This window comes from Marmota flaviventris, chromosome 1 (assembly GCF_047511675.1).
Source record: "Marmota flaviventris isolate mMarFla1 chromosome 1, mMarFla1.hap1, whole genome shotgun sequence".
NCBI lineage: Eukaryota > Metazoa > Chordata > Mammalia > Rodentia > Sciuridae > Marmota > Marmota flaviventris.
The window spans coordinates 157,164,332-157,186,143 of NC_092498.1; the positions used below are offsets into that span (position 1 = coordinate 157,164,332).

Below are 21,812 nucleotides of genomic sequence, written 5' to 3' on the forward strand. Positions count from 1 at the left end.
AAAAAGCAAGTTGGTTGGCAGTGGGATGGGGGTACTTATAATTCCCCTAATATCCTTGAAGTCTTTGTAGAACCTTGTATCTCCATGTAGGACAGCTTAGTGCAGAATTCATCTGAAATTCTGTAATTGTGGTTCTGGGTACCAGTGAAAGGGCCTGGTATCTGGTCTGAGCAGCCCTGACAAGGCAACTCTTTTGTCCTCTTCCAAGTGAAAGCCCACAGTAGAGGGTCCATCACTTTGTGGTGTTACCTTGTTGATTGCAGATGAGGCCTATCTGGTTGCCATCCTTTGCCCTTTTGTGGTAATTTCACCAAAAGAATTCCAGGAAGGGTGGCTTTGTTGGGTTCAGGCTGGGGGCCTGACTAGATGTTTTAGAGAGATGGCAAGGCACACAAACTTTACATAGATGAAGAAGTCTGAGTGGGTCTGAAGAGTTGAGCAGGGTCGTTGTGGGTGGGGTGATCAAGAGAAAGTGAGCAACTGCCAAAGAGAAGACAAATGAATGTTAGGAGGGTAAACATGAAACAGTTTCTATTTATAGGCCTCTTCTACTTCCTGGGCTCAATTGTGAACTTTAGCCAAGACCCAGATGTGCATTTGAAGTACATTCAGGCTGCCTGCAAGACAGGGCAGATCAAGGAGGTGGAGAGAATATGCCGCGAGAGCAGCTACTATTACCCAGATAGGGTGAAGAATTTCCTAAAGGTATGTCCAGGCATGCCTTCCCTGACAAGCTGCTTTCAAGGGGTGATAGACCTGGCCAGAAGTCCTAAGAAGTACTAAGCTGAGTTTGTCTTGCCTTTATTCCCTTAACACCCAGTGACAAATCTCTACTTTATGATGGTCTAATATTCTTAGAGGACTCCACTCATCATTAAGAGAACCCTTTGAAGGAGAAAGAAACTAGAGGCTGTCCAGCTCTAGTTATCCATCATGCAGGTGGCAGCAGTTAATTCATTACTGCATTTTATTTCAGCAGCATCCCAACTGCGCCCCTGTTGGTTATGTGTGGTAAAGCTGCAATAACAAATAGACCAGTCAGTGTTAGAGGCATAAAGAACAATTAGCAAACTGGGCTTGGTGACAACACCTGTAATCCCGGCAACTCAGGAGCTGAGGCAGGAGAATCACAAATTTGAGGCCAGCTTCATCAACTTAGCAAGGCCCTAAGCAATTCAGTGATATCCTGTCAAAAAATTTAAAAGGTTGGGAATGTCTTTCAGTGGTTAAGCACCTCTGGGTTCAATTCCTTGTGCCGAAAAAAAAAAAAAAAGAACAAAATAAGAAGCCTATTTCTCATGCAACAGTCCTGGATAGCCGTGAGTTTGAGTGATATGGCTTTCCATGCCACCATCCTTTGAAGGATTGGCATATAACTGTTTTGCCATATTCAGTACTTTGCCTTGAATGTTGCCTTCCCTGTCAATTGGTGGAAGGGAAGAGTACATTTCATTGGTGGCTTTTATGGCTAAGTTCTGAAGATCGCCGGTAACACTTTGGTTCATGTTCCCTTGAAGGAAATGAGGTTATGTGACCTCACCTGAAACTCTAGGGAACCTGGGAAAGGTGATCTAGGTGTGGGTCCAAATAAAGATTAATGTGATTATGGTGGCCTATTGACTCTCCTGATAAACTATTGTTTAGGAACTGAGTCTGAGTGTGTGAACAGCTCCCCCACTACCTCACCCCACTAGGCTGGCATTTCCTTGGGCTGTGACTTTATTGCAGATGAACTATTCTTTTTTGGAGGGGGTGTTTAGGGATGAAATCAAGGGCACTTGACCACTTAGCCACATCCCCAGCCCTATTTTTTGTATTTTATTTAGAGATAGGATCTCACTGAGTTGCTGAGGCTAGCTTTGAACTTTTGATCCTCCTGCCTCAGCCTCCCAAGCCACTGGGATTATAGGCATGTGCCACCACATCCAGCAATTGCAAATGAACTATTCTGGTGGGCAGCCTGACCTATGTTGGGTTTCCACATAATGAGCTGCTTGTCTCAACCCAAAAGATGTTTGGATTTGCATAAATTTGGAAAGTTATTGTCAAATTTAGCAGAGATCTCTTGTTTTTAGCCAAATACTATTACCTTCTCCCCACTTGTTTCCCAAAACAAACACTACATTCTCACAATGTAAATGCCTTAAATGTCAGCCTATCTAGAGCAAAGTCTCCTTGTACATTCCCTGCAGGATCACTGTTGCACAGGCTAGGTCTGACTCTGTGGGGTCCCTCACTGCCTGACCTATTCTCTTCTCTCTATCCTTCAGGAGGCTAAGCTCACAGACCAGCTCCCCCTCATCATTGTGTGTGACCGCTTTGACTTTGTGCATGACCTTGTCCTGTATTTATACCACAACAACCTGCAGAAGTACATTGAGATCTACGTTCAGAAGGTACCATTCAGAGGGACACTGCGGACTCCCAGGGTGACACCTAGATGCCCTTAGGCCTCAGACAGTGATAATAGTCTACACCTCAGAGGCTGCCTCTTGACTCCTGAACATTTTAGAAATTTCACTTTGAAGGGTAGTGTATTCGTTTGCTCAGGCTGCCAGAATAGAATACCATAGATTGAGCAGCTTAAACAACAGAAATTTATTTATCACAGTTTCTGGAGGTTGAAAGTCCAAGCCCAAGGTATTGGCTGAGTTGGTTTCTAGTAAGGGCTCTTTTCCGGGCCTGCAGATAGCTACCTCAGCACTGCATCCTCACATGGTCTTTCCTTTGTGCACATGCATTTCTTATAAGGACACCAGTCCTATTGGATTAGGGCCCCATCCTCAACATCAATTACCTCTTTATTTATTTATTTTTGCCCCCCTAGCTGTACATAGTGTAGAGTTGCACCAGTAGTATAACCATACATGACATTAATTACTCTTTAAAGGCCCTGTCTCCAAATTCAGTCTTAACATGGATAGGACTTTGACAAATGAACTTTGATGGGACACAGTTCAGTCCAAAATAGGTTTTTGCCACACTGTACAAGTCTTGGGGGGCTTATAGCAATTCTGTTGTCTGCAGTGCTGAACTTGCCACCTTGATTCTTCTAGGTCAACCCTAGCCGTCTCCCAGCTGTGGTTGGAGGGCTGCTTGATGTGGATTGTTCTGAAGAAGTAATTAAAAACTTAATCATGGTGGTGAGAGGACAGTTCTCTACTGATGAGCTGGTGGCTGAAGTAGAAAAAAGAAACAGGTAAGGTTTTTTTACTTGGTATCTTCTCTTGCCCCTGGATTCTGGTATTTGTTGTTAAGTCTCTCCTTCTCAAAAATGCCTTATTGGTTGGTCTTTAGTCCCCAAGACTATTTTTGTCTCTCTTTTGTGTATACATCTTAGGTGTAGGAGTGAGTTAGTTGCTGTTGGTACTGAAGACAATGGGGTAAAACTTTATATTTGGAAGCTAGGTCTGTCTTTATCCCTGGAGCAACCTGAAATAAATAGAGTAAGGGATTGTTTGTTTGTTGTTTCAAGAATCAACCCTCAGGGCTGGGGTTATAGCTCAGTGGTAGAGCACTTGCCTAGCATGTATGAGGCACTGAGTTTGATTCTCAGCACTGCATATAAATAAAGATCCATTGACAACTAAAAAAAAAAATTTTTAAAAAAAGAATCAATCCTCAAAGCCCAGGGTTACCCTAGAGATACCTGATCACAGCTTTGAGAGTTTCACAGTATCTTACTTTTTTCAAAGGCTCAAATTGCTTCTTCCCTGGCTGGAGTCTCGGATTCATGAAAGCTGTGAAGAGCCTGCCACTCATAATGCACTGGCTAAAATCTACATTGACAGCAACAATAGCCCTGAGCGCTTTTTGAGAGAGAATGCCTACTATGATAGCAGTGTGGTGGGCCAGTACTGTGAGAAGCGGGACCCACATCTGGCCTGCATTGCCTATGAGCGGGGACAGTGTGACCTAGAGCTCATCCAGGTAGGCAGAAAATATACTTGGCTTCCTGTGTCTCTCTGACTTCCCAGGGAAGCCTAATAGGGGCTGATTGGGAATTTGTGTACCCAGAGATGATGGGTCTGAAGTTCATTTCCATACATTTAGTTGTTTAATAATTCTGATACCTTTTTGTGATCTCCTTATGTCCTGTTGTATCTGTAGGCTTCACTAGCACTGAATCTGACCCATCACCCCTCTGCTTACAGTCATTAGTTATCTGGTGACTTGAGGGCAAAATTGAATTTAATCTGATCTGTGGACCACCTCCTTTCCCCCATTGACCCAGCCTGCTTCCCCTCTTGCAGCCCCACCTGGCATGACCTGTAGTCCTCCAGTGTCTCCTGTCCTAAGGGCCCTTGTACTGCCCCCTTCTTAGAGTAACTTTTCAGATGCCCTCCCTCACCTGTTCCTAACCCACCTAGCCCTTGCTGCCCCCTCCTTGAAAAACATTCACCAGGTCTTCTGCTTATATCTGCCCAGGTTGGGATGTATGTGTATGTACTTATGTGTTTAGGGTAAACTGTATAAACTACTACCACTTGACCTACAAATCCAGAAATCTCATGTGGTTGAATCTAGTGTTTTTTCAGCTATAAGCTCATTTGGTCTATTTGTTCTCAGCAGCTCAGGTCTCGTAGTATATATATATATACTCAACAACCAGGTGCGGTGTATGTTAGAGTGTATATGAGGAGAGTTGAAGATGAAGAGCAGTTACCAGCTTCTCCTTCTGCCCTAGTTTTTAGACAGAATTGACAGGGATGAGTGAATATAACCACTCACCTGAAAGTCTTGGGGGAACTGGTTTTATAAAGCTGGGACGTTCATTTGTTTGATACCAGTTAGCCACTTTTTGGCTTAATTTACTCCCTTTTTATTAAAGCATAGTTTAATGGCTGCTTAGAGATCTTAGCACTCATCTGTTCCATGAGGTGCTAACCCTTTTAGTAAGGCCAAGTGTGCTAGGAAAGAGATACTCATTCAGGACTGCTCTGTTCAAGAGAGGGCTGCAGTATGACTTTAGGGCAGGGCCTCTGTATGGTTAGCACTTTGCCAGTCTACTTTGGCCTCCTGCCATCCCACACAGGCAGCCCATGTTGCCTTCACTTACATACACATATCCCAGCCCTGTGCCTATCAGGATATGTTTCTCCCCAAGATTTAGCAAATGCTTCACATGGTGGAATATCCCAGTGGATAATCAATAATTTGAAAATCTATTACAGTATTCAGAGAAGGATCTCAAAGTTAGTCAATGAAAGCACATTTTAAAGTTTCTGACCTTGAAACATTTCAGTGAATATACTGTTTTATACCAGTTCTAGGTACACAGATGAAATTTTAGAGATGATTTGGAGCTACCTACAGTTGAGTATTTAAATTAAAATTTAATTTAATTTTAATTTTAATTAAAATTAAAAATTGAGTTCCTCAGCTGCACACTACATTTTAAGTGTTCAGGAGTTTTCTGTATTTAATGGTGGTGAATCACACAATAAGGTATAGACATGCCCATAATCACAGAAGGTTCTATAGGCCAGAGACGTGACACTTCCCTGTGAGTGATTGCAAACTTAGAGGTGATTGGAGGTACTTAATCTCTCTGAGGAGTGCAGTATTAATCCTGTGGGTTTCTGCTCATCACTTCTCAAAGCCTTGCCTGAGTCCCAACTGTCCATATAAGTATCAGGGAGAAGGAACTCACTGGGATATACCCTCCTAAGTAGCACATATGTGTACTCATTTCAGGTTTGCAATGAAAATTCTCTGTTCAAAAGTGAGGCCCGCTACCTGGTACGCAGGAAGGATCCAGAGCTGTGGACCCGTGTCCTTGCAGAGACCAACCCATCTAGGAGACACCTAATTGACCAGGTGAGACACAGAAAGCGGGTATATGCATGCCTGAATTTTGCCCACTATTCATCTTGTGGGCCAAGTGACTGGTTCGTTGTTATATTTAAACATATAGCTCTTACAAACCCACTGCCCTGCACAAGTCAGCTTGCCTAGAAAAGGCTTGATTTCCAAGGGTGAATTGACTTGGAGTTGTTTATTAGCTAAGGTTACAGAGTTTACCCTTGTATCTGAAACATGGCTGTGCCGCCCCTACAAAAGAATACTTGATGACAGGATCTGCATGCTAGATCCTGAGGTGTTTTTCCAACTCAGCCCCCTGTTGACATAAGTTGAGTGATTCTCAACATCTAGTCAACCCCATGCCCTTTTGACTATACAGTACCTCCTTGGAGCTGGAATATGGTGCTAGGGTCAGGGTCTTTATTAGGTGTGACCTAGTGGCAAGGGGAAGAAAGATTTGCCTCCACCTCTGGGTGAGCTTCCCATACCACCTGTCACAACCTTGCAGACATTAACAGTGTTTCTGTAGTCCTTAGGACAACAAGGCTGCTGAGCATACTGTTGAGGGATAGCCAAGACCAATGTGGTATTAAAACCCTTATCCAAGTGGCTTCAACGATGAGCATATATTCAATAAAGTCCCAGCCTTACTTGGATACCTAACAACATGCTGGTCAGGTACTTTAAACTCAAGGGCCAGATTTTACCTTATCTCTACTAACTTCCTTATTTTCTGTCTATAGTTCCTTCAAGCCTATGCCATTTTTAAGTAAACTTTTTATTTTGAAACACTTTTAGACTTACAGAAACACATATTATTTTGAATATTAAGGCAACTTCAGACTTATCAATCTTGAAATTTGCCTGAAGACTTAATATACTTCATTCAAATCTCCTAAAACTTTGAGCAACAAAGGGCTTGGGACAAAGTTCATTTAGATTCCATAAGGATCTATCTCCAAGTTCACAGACATCAGATGTTTCTTTAGGTGTAGTCACCCACCAGATACCCTCATGTTGGTTCTTGAGAAAGCAGCTTTGACACTGCACCAAACTAGAGCCAGCAGGGCCCCATGTATCCTTTTTTCTATGTGAAGCTGCTGGGCTAGTCATTATGTCTGCTCTAATTGATCATCTGTAGTCACCTCCTGGTAGGACACTCAACTATAATGCTCCTCTCATGGAGTACATGACAGAGGCAGACTGCTTTCGGTGTCTAAAGGAGAATTTTATACAAATTACTTAAGGAAGCAGTGAGTGTCCTGAGGTAGCCTTCATTGGGCATCCTGTGTTAATTCAAGTAAAAGGTAGAAATTTATTTTTGCCCTTAAAACAACCTGTGGGGGTATATATATTTACACTAAGATTTTCAAGAACTGACAAGTGTCACTGTTGAGATGCCACAAAGTGTGTCTCTTCTTTGGATGGACTTGGTGTGCTGTGCCACAGCGCCCCTCTCCCTCAAGTTTACTCCTTTTGATTACTTGGCTGCTGCAATGGCTCCTTCTCCCTTAACTCCTTAGCATGTTTATTGTGATTGTAAACTACTCAGAGATAGAACTTCCACCTTTCATGGTGCCACTGAGTACACAGAGGCCATCTGAGGGGTGGACTGGGCTCCCTTGAGAGGCTTCTTTTAGTCCTGTTTTGTGGCCAGAGGCATGTCAGCTCTGAGACCTCCCTAGCTGTTTGTTCTTTCTAATTAATACACTGCTGTTACCTGCCTCTGAGGAACACCAGAAACAGCAAAAATTGTAGATCCCCAAAGTCATTAAAGACCCCTGGTACAAGTGCAAAGAGAACACTGCTAATCTTCTAATTTGCTGTTATCGAGAACACCCACTCTTTGGAAAAGTGTCTTTTTTTCCTGTTTGTTAGTTTTTTGGTAGATGAGTCACTGGTAATTGGATGAGGAGTGGCATGGCCAGTCTTCTGTTGGTTTTTTTTTTTTTTTTTTTTTTTAGATTGTGGTTCTCAGTGGCTTCTGGTGTCAAGGCTCTATAGCTCCAATTGCATGTGATGCATTCCCTGAAAGTGTACTGTGCCACAGCAGTGACAGTGCCCTCTGTTAGCAAGAAGCTGCTGGAGGCCTCTGCAGTGTCTTCATTAGAGAAACAGGGGCCAAGTTTGTTATGAATGGTGGCCTTACGTAAGAAAGGTAACAGCAAATGTGCATTTCAAATATCTACTTAGTACACTGAGTTATTTGCTTTGGAATACACTTAGTGTAATCATTGGAACAGAGATGAAAGTCTGTTGCCCTTTTGTGAGAGAAAAACTAATTGTCAAAATTGGAAAACAGAATTCCCTAAAGTTGACTTTTATAAGTTCTCTTCCCTTTTTTCCTTGAGAAAACTGCCCATTTTTCTCTGTGTCTGCTCCAGATCATCTTGGAGGAATTCTCCCCTTCTTTTTTACTTCAAAGATCGTCTTGAATTGACTTTAATCAGGTTCTTTCAAATATTTCTTAAAACCAGGTGGTACAAACAGCATTATCAGAAACACAGGATCCTGAAGAGGTTTCAGTCACTGTCAAAGCCTTTATGACAGCTGACCTCCCTAATGAATTGATTGAACTGCTGGAGAAGATTGTTCTGGATAATTCTGTCTTCAGTGAGCACAGGTAATGGTGTGCCGGGGAGGCCACCGCCACGGCTAAATTTAGACATCTTCTCAATAGTCACATTTTGTAATAATCTTGTCTTGCTTCACTCATCCATCAACTACTCCCCAGTCAGCCTTTTTACTACCTCCTATGTCTTCAGTTCACCCTTCCCTTATCTTATTTTAATTGTTGCAGGAAGGCTTTGTTATTCTAGTTCCCACTGTTCTGTAATCTCAATGCTCAGAGAAGGAAAGCTAACATTTGATGAGAACCTGTGGTTCTCAGTGGCTTCTGTTGTATGTAGCTTCAGCTAGTATGTTGCCACTTTAAAATCATCATCAGAATCTGTCAGGTTGTAATGTGTTCACATTATAAATCCTGGTGTAAAGATTTAATTATAAGATTTTATAGGCCAGAAAGACTTTCGAGGGCTATGGTATTACAGAAAGGAATGTATGTAAGTTTTATGTTTTTAAATTTGTAAATGCTGCATGGTAAATATGGAATGTGTGATTACTGCATATTTCAATAGAATCATAAGCCCAGATTGATAAGAGAGTACCAGAAAGAAGGCACCCAGAGTAGTTAGGGTATTCTACCTTGCTGTCTGACCTACTTCCTTTGATGGTAGGTGTTGGCTTGTGGGTGCTTCAAGATGCTTCCAGATGACTCTGACTCTGCTGCCTCCATGAACACTGCTACTTTTCACAGATGCAGAGAGACTTTCACATTCTTGCTCTTCTTTCTGTGACTATTTCAGTAGACATAAATGAAAACAGCCTGGATTGGCAGTAGTACAGATCAGGTACCTAGAGACTTGGGCAGATCCTATCACTGGAAAAACTCCAAATTATAGGTGAATTAAAAACAAAACAAGGGCTGGGGATGTGGCTCAAGCGGTAGCGCGCTCGCCTGGCATGCGTGCGGCCCGGGTTCGATCCTCAGCACCACATACAAACAAAGATGTTGTGTCCGCCGAGAACTAAAAAATAAATATTAAAAAAATTCTCTCTCTCTCTCTCTCTCCTCTCTCTCTCTCTCTCCCACTCTTTCTTTAAAAAAAAAAAAGTTTTGGAGTTAAAAAAAAATCAGAAACAGTGTGCAGCAAGTAAATAATGAAGTCTGCAATTAGAAAATGATAATGATGATGATAGCAAGAACTCAAAAAGAACACAGGTTGAGTTTTGCCAAATGCTGTTGAGCCCAGGCTGTGGTTCTCACAATAGGGGACAAAGAGACAAAGGCTAAGGGCCTACAAAAGATGTGACATCTAGCCACCAGGCACAATGGCTCACTCCTGTAATTCCTGTGACTTAGGAGCCTGAAACAGGAAGATCACAAGTTCAAGGCCAGCCTTAGCAACATAGCAAGGTCTTTCAAAGATCATTTGAATTGACTTTAATCCCTAGCCTCCCCAATGACTGGTATTAGAGATGAGTTCTACTGCATCAAGTTGTCTCAAAATAAAAATAAAAAGGACTGGGGATGTGGGGATGTGGCTCACATGGTAAAGTGCCCTTGAGTTAAATCCCCAGTACAAAAAAGAAAAAAAAGATGTGACATCTAATAAAAGGGAAGGGGGAAAAAAACCCTGAAAACAAAGATAAACTAAGAATTATTTAGCCCTCTGCTGAGAAAGACCAGCCAAATCAAAACAGTAAAGAAGCCAGGCACAGTGGCACATACCTGTAATCCTAATGGCTCAGGAGGCTGAGGCAAGAGGATCACAAGTTCAAGGCCAGCCTCAGCAATTTAGCAAGGCCCTAAGCAATTCAGTGAGACCCTGTCTCTAAATAAAATATAAAAAGCACCATACCTGGGTTCACAATGCTAGACTACGAGAACAAAACTGACCCCAATAAGCTGGCCCTTTCATGGGTTTTAACAAAAATTTTACTTTCAACATAGTATTAGAAATCTTCAAGTCAGGAATTTTCAGGAAGCATCCTAAGATCTCTGCCAAAGACAAATACAAAGATTTCTAACAGAAAGCATTCCAAGAAATAATGAATTCATAATAAAAACATTGACAGGGGCTGGGGTTGTGGCTTAGTGGTAGAGTGCTTGCCTAGCACATGTGAGGCACTGGGTTCCATCCTCAGCACCACATAAAAGATAAATAAATAAAATAAAGGTATTGTGTCCATCTACAACTAAAAAAATATTTTTAAAAAATTGACAGAATTCACAGAGAAACAAAGCAACTTTAGTAAGAGCCTACAGTAACAGTAGAATGAGACATGCAAAAATGTAGACATTGGGATTATCAAGCATAGAATGTAAAATTACATGTAAATTTTTTCCCTCAATACAGGGGATTGAACTCAGAGGTACTTTATCACTGGGTTTATCCCCAAACCTTTTTTTATTTTTTTACTTTGAGATAGAATCTTTCATTCTTTACCAAGTCCGGCCTCAAACTTGCCATCCTTCTACCTCAGACTCCCCAGTAGCTAGAATTACAGGCATGCAATCAATACCACATCCAGCTATCTGTAAAGTTTTTAAATATCAAAAAAACGATCAAGCAGATTTTTCAAAGGACCAACTAACTGAGACACACACACATTTATTTTGAAGTAAACCTCAATGTGTTTAGCACCATTACAGAATAAATGTTTGGGGAGATAGATTTGAAGAAAATATACAAGTATAGCCAAAAAAGTATGAAAAGAAAATGTGAAAAGGTTTAAGAGATGCAGAGGTTGAAAGGAAATCTAGTCAGAACATCAGAAAAAGCCTAGAATGAAAGATGCTATTTGCAGGGAAAGAATTATGGTGATTTTACAAAATTGACAAGATTATAGCTTTCAGATTTAGGAAGCTCAATAGATCAGATCCCGAGGAGAAAAAAAAAATTTTTTTTTTTGCACTGGGAATTAAACCAAGAGGCATTTTATTACTGAGCTGCATCTTATCCCTTTTTATTGTATTTTGATACAGGGTCCTGCTAAGTTTCCTATGCTGGTCTTGGACTTGCTATCCTCCTGCCTTAGCCTCCCCAATGGCTGGTATTAGAGATGAGCTCTACCGCACCCAACTAAAAAAAAAAATTGTATGCCTAGCTTGTGCAAGGCCCTGGGTTTGATTCCTAGCATCACACACATAAAAAGTAACTATCAACTTAGAACTGTATACTTTTATAAATTAAGAGAAAGGTAAAATAGAGGTCTCTTTATATAGATTTAATGAAAAACTTTGTGAATAACAGACATATGCTAAAGGAAATACTAACAAGTGTCTTTTAGGCAGAAGGAAGCAGTCCCATGTGGGGATAAGAAGGAATAAAGAGGGGCTGGGGTTGTGGCTCAGCAGTAGAGCTCTCGCCTAGCACATGCAAGGCCCTGGGTTCGATCTGCAGCACCATATAAAAATAAATAAATAAAGATATTGTGTTCAACTAAAAAATAAATATTTTTTTAAAAAAGAAGGAACAAAGAACAAAATAGTATTGACTATATAAAGAAAAAAATCATGGGTAGAAAAAAGGGAATAAAAATTGATAATAGCTTGAATATAAGTTGGTAGGTAATATTTTAGGGTCCTTTTAAAGATAAATATAATAACTAACTTTAGTCTTTTATGAGTTAATTATTCATGTTAAAATTTCAAGCAGAACCATGAAAAGACCAGAGTACCTAACTTCTAAACTAGTTGAAGAATGAAAGAAATGGAATGAGAAAATTATCAATCTAGCCAAGTGCAGTGGTGCATGCCTCTAATCCCAGAAACTCAGAAGACTGAGGCAGGAGGATTGCAGTTTCAACCTCAACTTCAGCAACTTAGCAAGACCCTGTCCCTAATTTTTTTAAAAAAAGAACTGGGGATATATCTCTGTGGTAAATCACCCCTGAGATTCAATAACCAGTACTGAAAAAAATAAAAGAAAATTATCAACCAAAAAGAAGGCTAAGAAAGGAGATGAAGAAAAAAGAAAAGGTAGGAACACATTGCAAAGATAAAATGAAACGGTAATCCCCAGCACCACCAAAAAAAGAAGAAGAAAAAAAGGGATGGTAGAAGTAAATCTACATATGGCAGTAATTATATTAAGTGTAAATGGATCACATATTACAAATACAAGACTTCAGATGCTCCAAATTAGATAAAGAAACAAAACCATGAACATATTGTTGGTAAAACATAAGGGAGTCAAAAATAAAAGAATGAAAAAATAATATAGGTAAATGCCAAACCCAAAAACACTTGTATATATATGTTATATTAATAATACATAAAATAGACCTTAAAGTAAAAAGCATTATTGATGTAAAGAGGGCCAAGTGCATAATGATGAAAGATTTCATCATCAGGAAGATTATTCCAAACATATGCACTTAATAATACAACCTCAAAATATAAGGAAACAGAAATTGATAGCTATAAGGAGAAAAGCAAGTTCATCATATAGGTAAATATTAATATACCTCTCCAAGTAGTGATAGAACAATTAAATTTTTAAAAATAAATATATTAAAAGGATCCTGTGTTCAAAAGAAAAAGTATATATATAAAAAACACAATAGTAAATGTATTTTGAAGTAAATATAACTGTTGACAGTTAATTGCATTCTAAGTTTACTTAAATGAATTTACATATAATTGAATTATAATTCAATAAGTAGACAGGCTTATTAGAGAAAAAAACAACCAGAAGACAGTAAAGAACAAAGTGAACTTCTACAGTCCTTTTCACTCAGCCATAGTTAACAGCCTGGTGTAATTCATGATCAGAAGACCCTGACTAAAGACATCAGTTTTACCCATATCAGTCAAATCTGATGCAATGCCAGTAATCCCTATTTATTTACTTAGGGAACTTTATATATATAAAAGCCAAAAATAGTCAAGATCCTACTAAAACAAATAATTAATTACCCAAGAGGTCAAAATGGGTGTTAGGGTGGTAAAGTACTAATCATAATCTACAATTACTGTAAAACTAAAGAAGGCATAATGATTTTGGCAAAGAAAGGGAGAAATAGACCATTATAATAGAATGAAGAGCCTTCCAGGAGAATTGCGAGTTCAAGACCAGCCTCAGCAACTTAGCAAGACCCTGTCTCAAAATTTAAAAGGGCTAGGGATATTACTAAGTGGTAAAGCTCCTGTGGATTCAAATCCCACGACCAAAAAATTAAAAAAGTAATAGCTGGGTGTAGAGGCACTATAATCCCAGTGATGCAGGAGACTGAAGCAAGAGGATTGTAAATTTGAGGCCAACCTTGGAAATTTAGGGAGATTTCTGACTCAAAATAAAAGGGCTGGGAATGCAGCTCAGAGGCAGAATGCCCCTGGGTTCACTCTCCAGTCCTCTGGCCCCCACCCCTGCCGGAAAAAAAGAAAAAGAGCTATAGATACCTACATATTATTTAAAATGTGTATTTGTAACCAAGCTGGCAATGTAGATGGAAACAAACTTTTCAATAAATAGTTGGGTTATCTAGTTGGAAAATATTTCTAAAATATTTAAATCTTTCATATTATGAAAACATTAAAGATAAAATGCAAAACTATAACGTTATTACCTTTCATATTTGAAGAGTATTTATGATCTAATAAGTTATTTAGCCAGGAACACATAAAAAAAATCATAAATCTTTAGTGAAAAACCAGTAGGACTATTAAGAACTTTTATCATAAAGATAAGGGAAAATATAAATGGAAGGAAGACATTTGCAGCAGATTCAATGAGAGAAAAACATAAGCAACCCAATTAAAAAAAAAAAAGAGTTCTCAACAGGCCCCTTAATGAGAGGAAAGACATCTAGTGAATGTCAGGCAAGAATTGAGCCTCAATAGCCATAAAGGAATTACAGGGTGAGGCCACACTACATCATCCTTTGCTTCTGCCAGAGCAGTGGGAGTCTAGCTTTCCTGATCAGCACTGATGAGGATATAAAGTAACCGGGCCTCTTACATGCCCCTGCTGGGAATGCTCATTACACTCAGAAAGTAGTTTGATGCCAGAAGCAGCATCTACCCAGCAACTTCCTCTCTTGGTTACGAACCCTAAAGGAACTCAGTTCACATGTATTAGAGAACATGTGCAAGACTACTTAAAGGAATATGGTTTCCAGTAGCAAAAATCTTAGAGCAATTTGGAAAACCATCAATAGATAGATTTTGATATAGTCATAAATTAGAATACCAAGTAGCAGTAGAAAATGAATACTATACAACTGCATAGATGATTTTTTTTTTCAGTAGCTGGGATTGAACTCAGGGGCACTTACCCACTGAGCCATATTGTGGGGAGCCATTTTCACGCGTGACTGGGTGACTCCCGGTTTTGGTCTGAGGCTTCTGGCTGTGTCGGAACTTTCCCGGCCCTTTCCTGATGAGAGAACCCGTCCGTGTGGGGGTGTGACTGACCACTGACCCTGGGGGCCCAATCACTGACCCTGACCTTGGAGTGCAGTCCCCCCTCAACCTTCATTGGATGGAATTATCCCCTGAATTTCTTGTTCCCCAATAAAAGGCTACTCCCTGGCGTGCTCTCTCTCTCTCTCCTGCTAGCCCTGAGTAATCCTTGCTGCCCTGCTGGGCGGTTAGAGGTCGGAGCCAGAGAGGGGAGCCGTCTCGGACCTGGCAATAGAAATAAGGTAACTGAGTCTGTGTGTTTTATTTTGATCTCTTCTAGCTAACTTTTATGCCAAGAACCTCATTAATGAAACCATTGCGCAGGCCGCATGGTGGACCATATACCCAGCACTATTTTGTATTTTATTTATAGATAGTCTCACTGAATTGCTTAGCACCTCGATTTTTCTGAGGCTGGCTTTGAACTGCAATCCTCCTGTCTCAGCCTCCCAAGCCACTGGGATTATAGGTATGCGCAACTGCGCCCAGCTGCATGAATGAATCTTAAGAACTAACTTTAGCTTTATTTTTTTATTTTTCTTTTCTTTTTCTTTTAATCACCATACAGTAAAATTGACCAAGAGTTGGGATTATGTATAGTACTAGGAATTTTAACACTTGTATAGATTCATATGACTACCATAATCAGGATGCAGAATAGTATCATCACCTTCAACTCTGTGCTAGCCACCCTGTATAGTTACATTTCTCTTCAACCTCCAGTTTCTAACACCTGGCAACCACCCATCGCTCTTGTTTTGCCTTCTCCAGAATGTCATATAAATAGAATCACACAGTATGTACTCTTTTGAGACTGGCTTTTTCACTCAGCATAATGTCTTTCAGATTCATCCAAGATATTGTATGCATCAGTAGTTTATTTTTTTAATTGCTGAATGATATTTTGTTATATGAATGTACCATAGTTTGTTTAACTGTTCACCCACTGAAGGACATTTGAGTTATTTTCAGTTGGGGTAAATATGAATACATTTGTGTCCAGGTTTTATACCCAGTAATCACTGGGTCATCTGCTTTGTGTGTGTTTAACTGTTTAAGAAACTGCCAAACTGTTGTTTTCCAGAATGGCTGTAACATTTTGCATTCCCACCAGCAATATGTGAGAGTTCCAGTTGCTCTGCGTCTTCACCAGCACTTGGTATTATCAGTGTTTTTTATTTTAGCCATTTTAATAAGTATATAGTAGCATATCATTGTGGGGTTTTTTGTTGTTGTTGTTGTTTGTTTTTGAAGAGTTTTACCCATTCTTTAATATTCATTGAAATACAAAATATGTTTTTTGAATTTTCATAATAAAACTAATATATTTTTTCTGTCCATTTTCTTGTAAATTAACCTCAAAATTACTCCAATGCAACCGACATAGATCAATGGAACAGAATAGAGAGTACAGAAATAATCTATAGAATATGATCAATTGACTTTTGACAAAGGGCCAGAGCAATTGAGTATGAAAAATTGCTCTTAAAAAAGTTGTGCTCAAAGTATCTTCATGATTAGAATTCTGTATTTTTCCTATAAAATTAATCTTTTCTCATTTTCAAATGTAGAATGGTATATTACCATTTAGAAATATTTCCTGTACTTGGATTTATTGGTAACTGTATCATTGTGGTTTTAATTTGCATTTCCCTAATGGCTAAAGATGCTGAACAATTTTTATGTGCTTATTTAACATCCACATATCCTTCTTGGTGAAATGTTACTTCGAATCTTTTTCAGTTGGGTTGATTTTTTTTTTTCAGTTTGAGAGTTTCAAGCCCTTTATTAAATGTAATTTAACATATATTTTTCTCACTCTGTAATTCCCCTGTTTGTTCTCTTAGAGTTGTGATGGGAATTAAACCTAGAGTCTGGTGCTTGCTAACCAAGTGCTGTAACACTGAGTTGTCTCAACAGCCAGTTTTAATTTTGATAAAGTCCAATTCATGAACTTTTTAAAAGTTTTTTTTAGTTTTTGGTAAACATGATATCTTTATTTATTTATTTTTATGTGGTGCTGAGGATCAAATCCAGTGTCTCACACATGCAGGGCAGGTGCTCTACCACTGAGCTATAGCCCCAGCCCAAGTCATAAACTTGGGGGGCTGTGATTTGGTGTTAAATTTAAGAATTCTGTGCCTAATCACAGATCAGAAAGATATTTTCCCTGTGTTTCTTCTAAAAGTTGAGTATTTTTTCATTTTATAATATAGTTCTATGGTCTAATATCCAATAAGGTATAATGTTTAGGGTGAGGTTCATCTTTTTACATATGACTATTCAGTCATTCCAGCATTATTTATTGACTATTGTCCTATCTCTGTTGAAGTGCTTTTGTATCTTTTGTCAAAAATCAGTTGATCAGGGCTGGGGCTATGCCTCAGCAGTAGCACTTGCCTAACACGTGTGAGGCCATGGGTTCCATCCTCAGCACCACATAAAAATAAATAGATAAAATAATGGTATTGTGTCCAACTACAACTAAAAAATAATTATTAAAAAATCAGTTGATCAGGTAGTATGATTCCCTCAGCTTCATTTTTTTTCAAAATTGTTTTAGCTATTCCAATTCCTAGAATAAGCTTGTGAGTTTACAAGAAAATCTGCTGAGACTTTGAATGGAATTTCATGAAATCTGTGTACCAATTTAATTTAGGGGAAATTTACATCTTTTACTGTAGAGAGTCTATGAAAGCAGTATGTCTCTCCAATTATTAAATAGTTCATTGCTTTCTTCAGCAAGTTACAGTTTTTGACATACAGATTATGTACATGTTTTATTAAATATTTCTAAATATTCCACAGTTTTAGAGCTATGAAATAGTTTGTTGTGGGTTTTTTAACTTAACAATTGTATATCGCTAAACATTGCTCATATATAGAAATACAGTTAATTTTTGTATGTTGACTTTATATTCTACAACCTTGCCAAACATTAATTTTGGGGATTTTTCTTATAGATTCAAATGAGATTTTTAAAAATCAATCATGCAAATTGGGACAGTTTTATTTCTTCCTGATCTAGATGCTTTCATATCATTTTATGCTTTGAATTAAACCTCCTGTGTAATGTTAAAGAGAAGTGGTAGAAGTGGACATCCTTGTCTTGTTCCTGATCCTAGAAGAAAGCATCCAGTGTCTCACTATTACTGATAATGTTAGTTCTAAGATTTGGTTGATGTCCTTCATTAGACTGAAGAAGTTCCTTTCTATTTTTTTGTTGAGAATTTTTATCACTAACAGTTACTGGATTTTGTCACATGCTTTTTCTGAATCATTTGATAATGATCTTGTGGTATTTTTTTTTTAGTTTCTTGATATGTGATGCATTACATTGATTTTTTTCACATTTTTGTGAAAAAAATTACCTGTATTATTTAGGAGTGTAGAAGATGTGGTAAAACTATAAAGGATCACAAAGAGCAGTAGACACCGTTAAGAAGATTGTTACCTTTGAAGTGGGGAACAGATGCTGGGCTCCTATGAAGGCAGAGCCACCCTCACAGTAACTGCCCATGTTGATTCTCTTAGTGGTGCTTTCCCAAGACATTGCCGTATTATTTCTCTTTAGATTCCATTTGCTGCACAAATATTCTATTGTATCTACTTATCAATCATGTATGTGTATTAGTTACTTTTTTTAAAAAAAAAAAAGTTAGGGATCTTGGTCTGCTGTGTGGGGCCTTCATTCCTGGGCATCATGCTGAGTACTTCCTCTTCTCAGGAATCTCCAGAATCTGCTGATCCTGACTGCCATCAAGGCAGATCGAACACGGGTCATGGAGTATATCAGCCGCCTCGACAACTATGATGCTGCAGACATCGCAAGCATTGCCATCAGTAGTGTGCTGTACGAGGAGGCCTTCACCATCTTCTACAAGTTTGGTGTGAATGCCTCAGCGATCCAGGTGGGCTGCTGCAGGCATGTTGTCTTAAGCCCATGCTGTGCTGCACTGCATGATTCATCTCAGGGCCTTGTCATTCACAGAGGGTATCAGACATTCAGGTCATCCAGTGTATCTCTTGGATGCTTGTACTTCTCTCTGCTCTTCCCAGCCTGTCATCTCCTTGCCTTCACCTTCTCTGCTGTTATTCCTTCTGCTCCATGGCACTCTTCTGGACTTAGGTACCTACGGTACTGAGGTCAGCCCTGGTGACTTGGGTGTTTGATTTTTGGAGGTTCTCATACCTTAGCTTTTTACCACCATCATGTTACAGGAACCATTCAGTATCTAAGGTTAAGCTCCCAGAGCAATCCTTCCAGCCCTTTCTGCCTATCCTTCCACCAAAGTACCCATCTTCCCTGTGAGACTTTATTTTAGATTTTTTGTAGTGCTATGCATCTAGGCTAGCGCCTCACACATGGAAAGCAAGTGCTCTACCACTGAGCTACATCCTCAGTCCTCTTTTATGGTTTTATCTCCAAATCAATTATAAACCACAGGACATATCACTGTAATTACTCCTTTTACAAATATTCTTCACTTTTCTTGCCTCTTCCTTTACCATTCTTCTATACTTGCCTGTGAATCTTATGATCTGAAAGCTGAGGCTGACCTCAAACATGCAGTCCTCCTGCGTCAATGGGATTACAGGCACACACCACAACATTTCCATTTCTTTATACCTTTCTATTAGAATGTCTCTTCTCTGTCTAGGACCACCCCCTAATCCACCAACTCTTATCTTTTCATCGGTTCACTCATCTAGTGCCCAGCTGTGTTGAAATGGTCATGCAACTCTAGGCAGAATAGGCAACCAAACAGATTTTTCTGCACTTTGGAGCTGACTAGGTGTTGTGGAAAAGCAAGTCCTCTTGTAACCTCTAGGTTCTGATTGAGAATATTGGAAACCTAGACCGAGCATACGAGTTTGCAGAAAAATGCAATGAGCCTGCTGTGTGGAGTCAGCTGGCCCAAGCACAGCTTCAGAAGGACTTGGTGAAGGAAGCCATCGACTCCTACATCAGAGCAGATGACCCTACCTCTTACCTGGAAGTTGTTCAGGCCGCCACCAAGAGCAGTAAGTAAATTCCCATTCCAGGGGCACTTTTTATCACTGGTGTGAAACCTGACTGAGACAAGAAGTTGAAGAACTTCTCAGGAATATCTGTGTATTATGCATCCAGATATAAGAGTCTGAGATTAGTAATACTCTGTTAATGACACTAGCTTTCCAGACTGTTGCCCCCCCTTTTTTTTAACAAGGTTAGGCAGCTTAAGCATTATAGATGATAACTGTTGTAATTTTAAGGTCACTGACTTATGCTCACTTTCCTGGGTATCTGGTGTATCTAGTTTTTGGTGGCACTGACCTCTCCAGGGACTAGAATTAACTTCCTGCCCCCTCGTAACATTTTTGCAAGGTTCCAGTTCCCAGGGGTAGCTTGCTTGTGGCACTACCCCCTTCCCTTTCTTCCTCCTGGAGTAGGGCTCTGCTTATGGGTACAGCTAAGACCTTTTAGACATTTCCTGGAGCCTGAGCTCTCCATGAGACATAATGGAGAGGGCAAATATGTCTGACTGAGGGCAGAATGGGAGGAACTAAGCCCCTATTTAAAATGATCAGCTCTGGTCACCGGGCAGGGCGGCCTCTTTGTCGTATGGGAGTGCTGGAATAGGCCGGTGGTGGAGAGCAGCACCATGTCCTGGTCAGCGGGGTGAAGAGCTCATACTTGAAGCACTATGAGGAGCCAAGCTGAGACACGCCATGCTTTCATGAAGCTATTGGAGTAGGCACATGCTCCCAGGCTCAGAGACACCTGGATCCCAGTCTGCACCTCAAAGATTGGACCTGGTAGGCAGAATAGTGCCCCAAGCCTGGGTGCTGGCTCACTGAAGCCTCCACTATTGAGGAGTCGGAGTGGCCTATAGAGGAGCACAGAGAGGCACGGCGCAGCCAGCACTACCAGTGAAAGATGTATAAGAAAACCCTAACAAAAAACCAGAGCAAAAGAGACTGACAAATTACCCTCCAGCATAATTTGCTAGAGGAAATAGGAAAGCAAGTCAGAAGTCCCCAAAGATTATCCAGTAAATTAAAACAAGCACCTGTTTTCTCTTTATGGCTGGGGAGAAAGAAAAATGAACACCGGAAGCCAGAAGACACGTCAGTGTGTGTGCCCAGGTGCATGAGATTTACAAATCAGCTTTATAAGCCAAGAAAAAGAGGAAGGTGGAGAACAGGAAGGTGGAGGTCCCCTCTGCAGAGAGATGGTGGGTGATGGAGTACATACACCCCATTACTCGGCAACAGCTTAGACATGTGCCTCCTAAAAAGTTGACCAAGGGACAAGATTGTCCATGAACACTGAAAAGGACAGAGACCATCCATCACACAAGGTCTGGAACAGCCAGAAGTCTATTGTGAGGATGAATTTTGTCACCTACCCCAGCAGTAGAGCAGAATGTTGAAGCCATAACACTTAGTTGCTTGTGAAGACAAGCCCCCAGGGCTGGGGATGTAGCTCAAGCGGTAGCGCGCTCGCCTGGCATGCGCGCGGCCCGGGTTCGACCCTCAGCACCACATACTAACAAAGATGTTGTGTCTGCCGGAAAAATAAAATAAATAAACATTTAAAAAAAAAAAGACAAGCCCCCAGACCCTGTTATTCCTTTTTTTAAAAAAGATTTTTTGATAACTTTATTTTATTTAGTTATTTTTTTATGTGGTGCTGAGGATTGAACCCAGTGCCTCACACATGCTAAGCAAGCACTCTACCACTGAGCCACAACCCCAGCCCAACCCGTTATTCTTGTAAGAGTTGTTTCAGAGTGTCTTCATTTTTGAGGTACCAGATACCTTTAAACGGCTAGAGGTTTCCCTCCAGCTTTGGCTGGTAGAGGTGGGAGGTGTTACCAGTCCTAGGGGCCATGCATCTGGCCTCTGAGGTCTACTAGACTTGTTTTTTTTTCTTTCTTTTTTAATTGGCACATTATAATCATACATACCTGTGGATAATATATTGATCCACTAGACTTGTGTTTACTGAGGTACAAGTGGTTCCCTTTGTGAAAGAGTACCAAGTAAGCAGCAC

The 21,812-nt window shown here is 40.1% G+C and overlaps 1 protein-coding gene across 1 annotated transcript in view; it reads left to right on the top strand.

Annotated features, from left to right (window-relative positions):
• Cltcl1 (clathrin heavy chain like 1) overlaps positions 1-21,812 on the top strand; it is a 100,996-nt gene that overhangs the window by 54,277 nt on the left and 24,907 nt on the right. The window contains exons 14-21 of the mRNA XM_027924307.2: positions 542-705; positions 2,271-2,396; positions 3,057-3,199; positions 3,696-3,930; positions 5,698-5,820; positions 8,283-8,428; positions 18,501-18,684; positions 19,606-19,798. Coding sequence (XP_027780108.1) covers positions 542-705; positions 2,271-2,396; positions 3,057-3,199; positions 3,696-3,930; positions 5,698-5,820; positions 8,283-8,428; positions 18,501-18,684; positions 19,606-19,798 — 1,314 coding nt within the window. The remainder of the gene's footprint in view (positions 1-541; positions 706-2,270; positions 2,397-3,056; positions 3,200-3,695; positions 3,931-5,697; positions 5,821-8,282; positions 8,429-18,500; positions 18,685-19,605; positions 19,799-21,812) is intronic.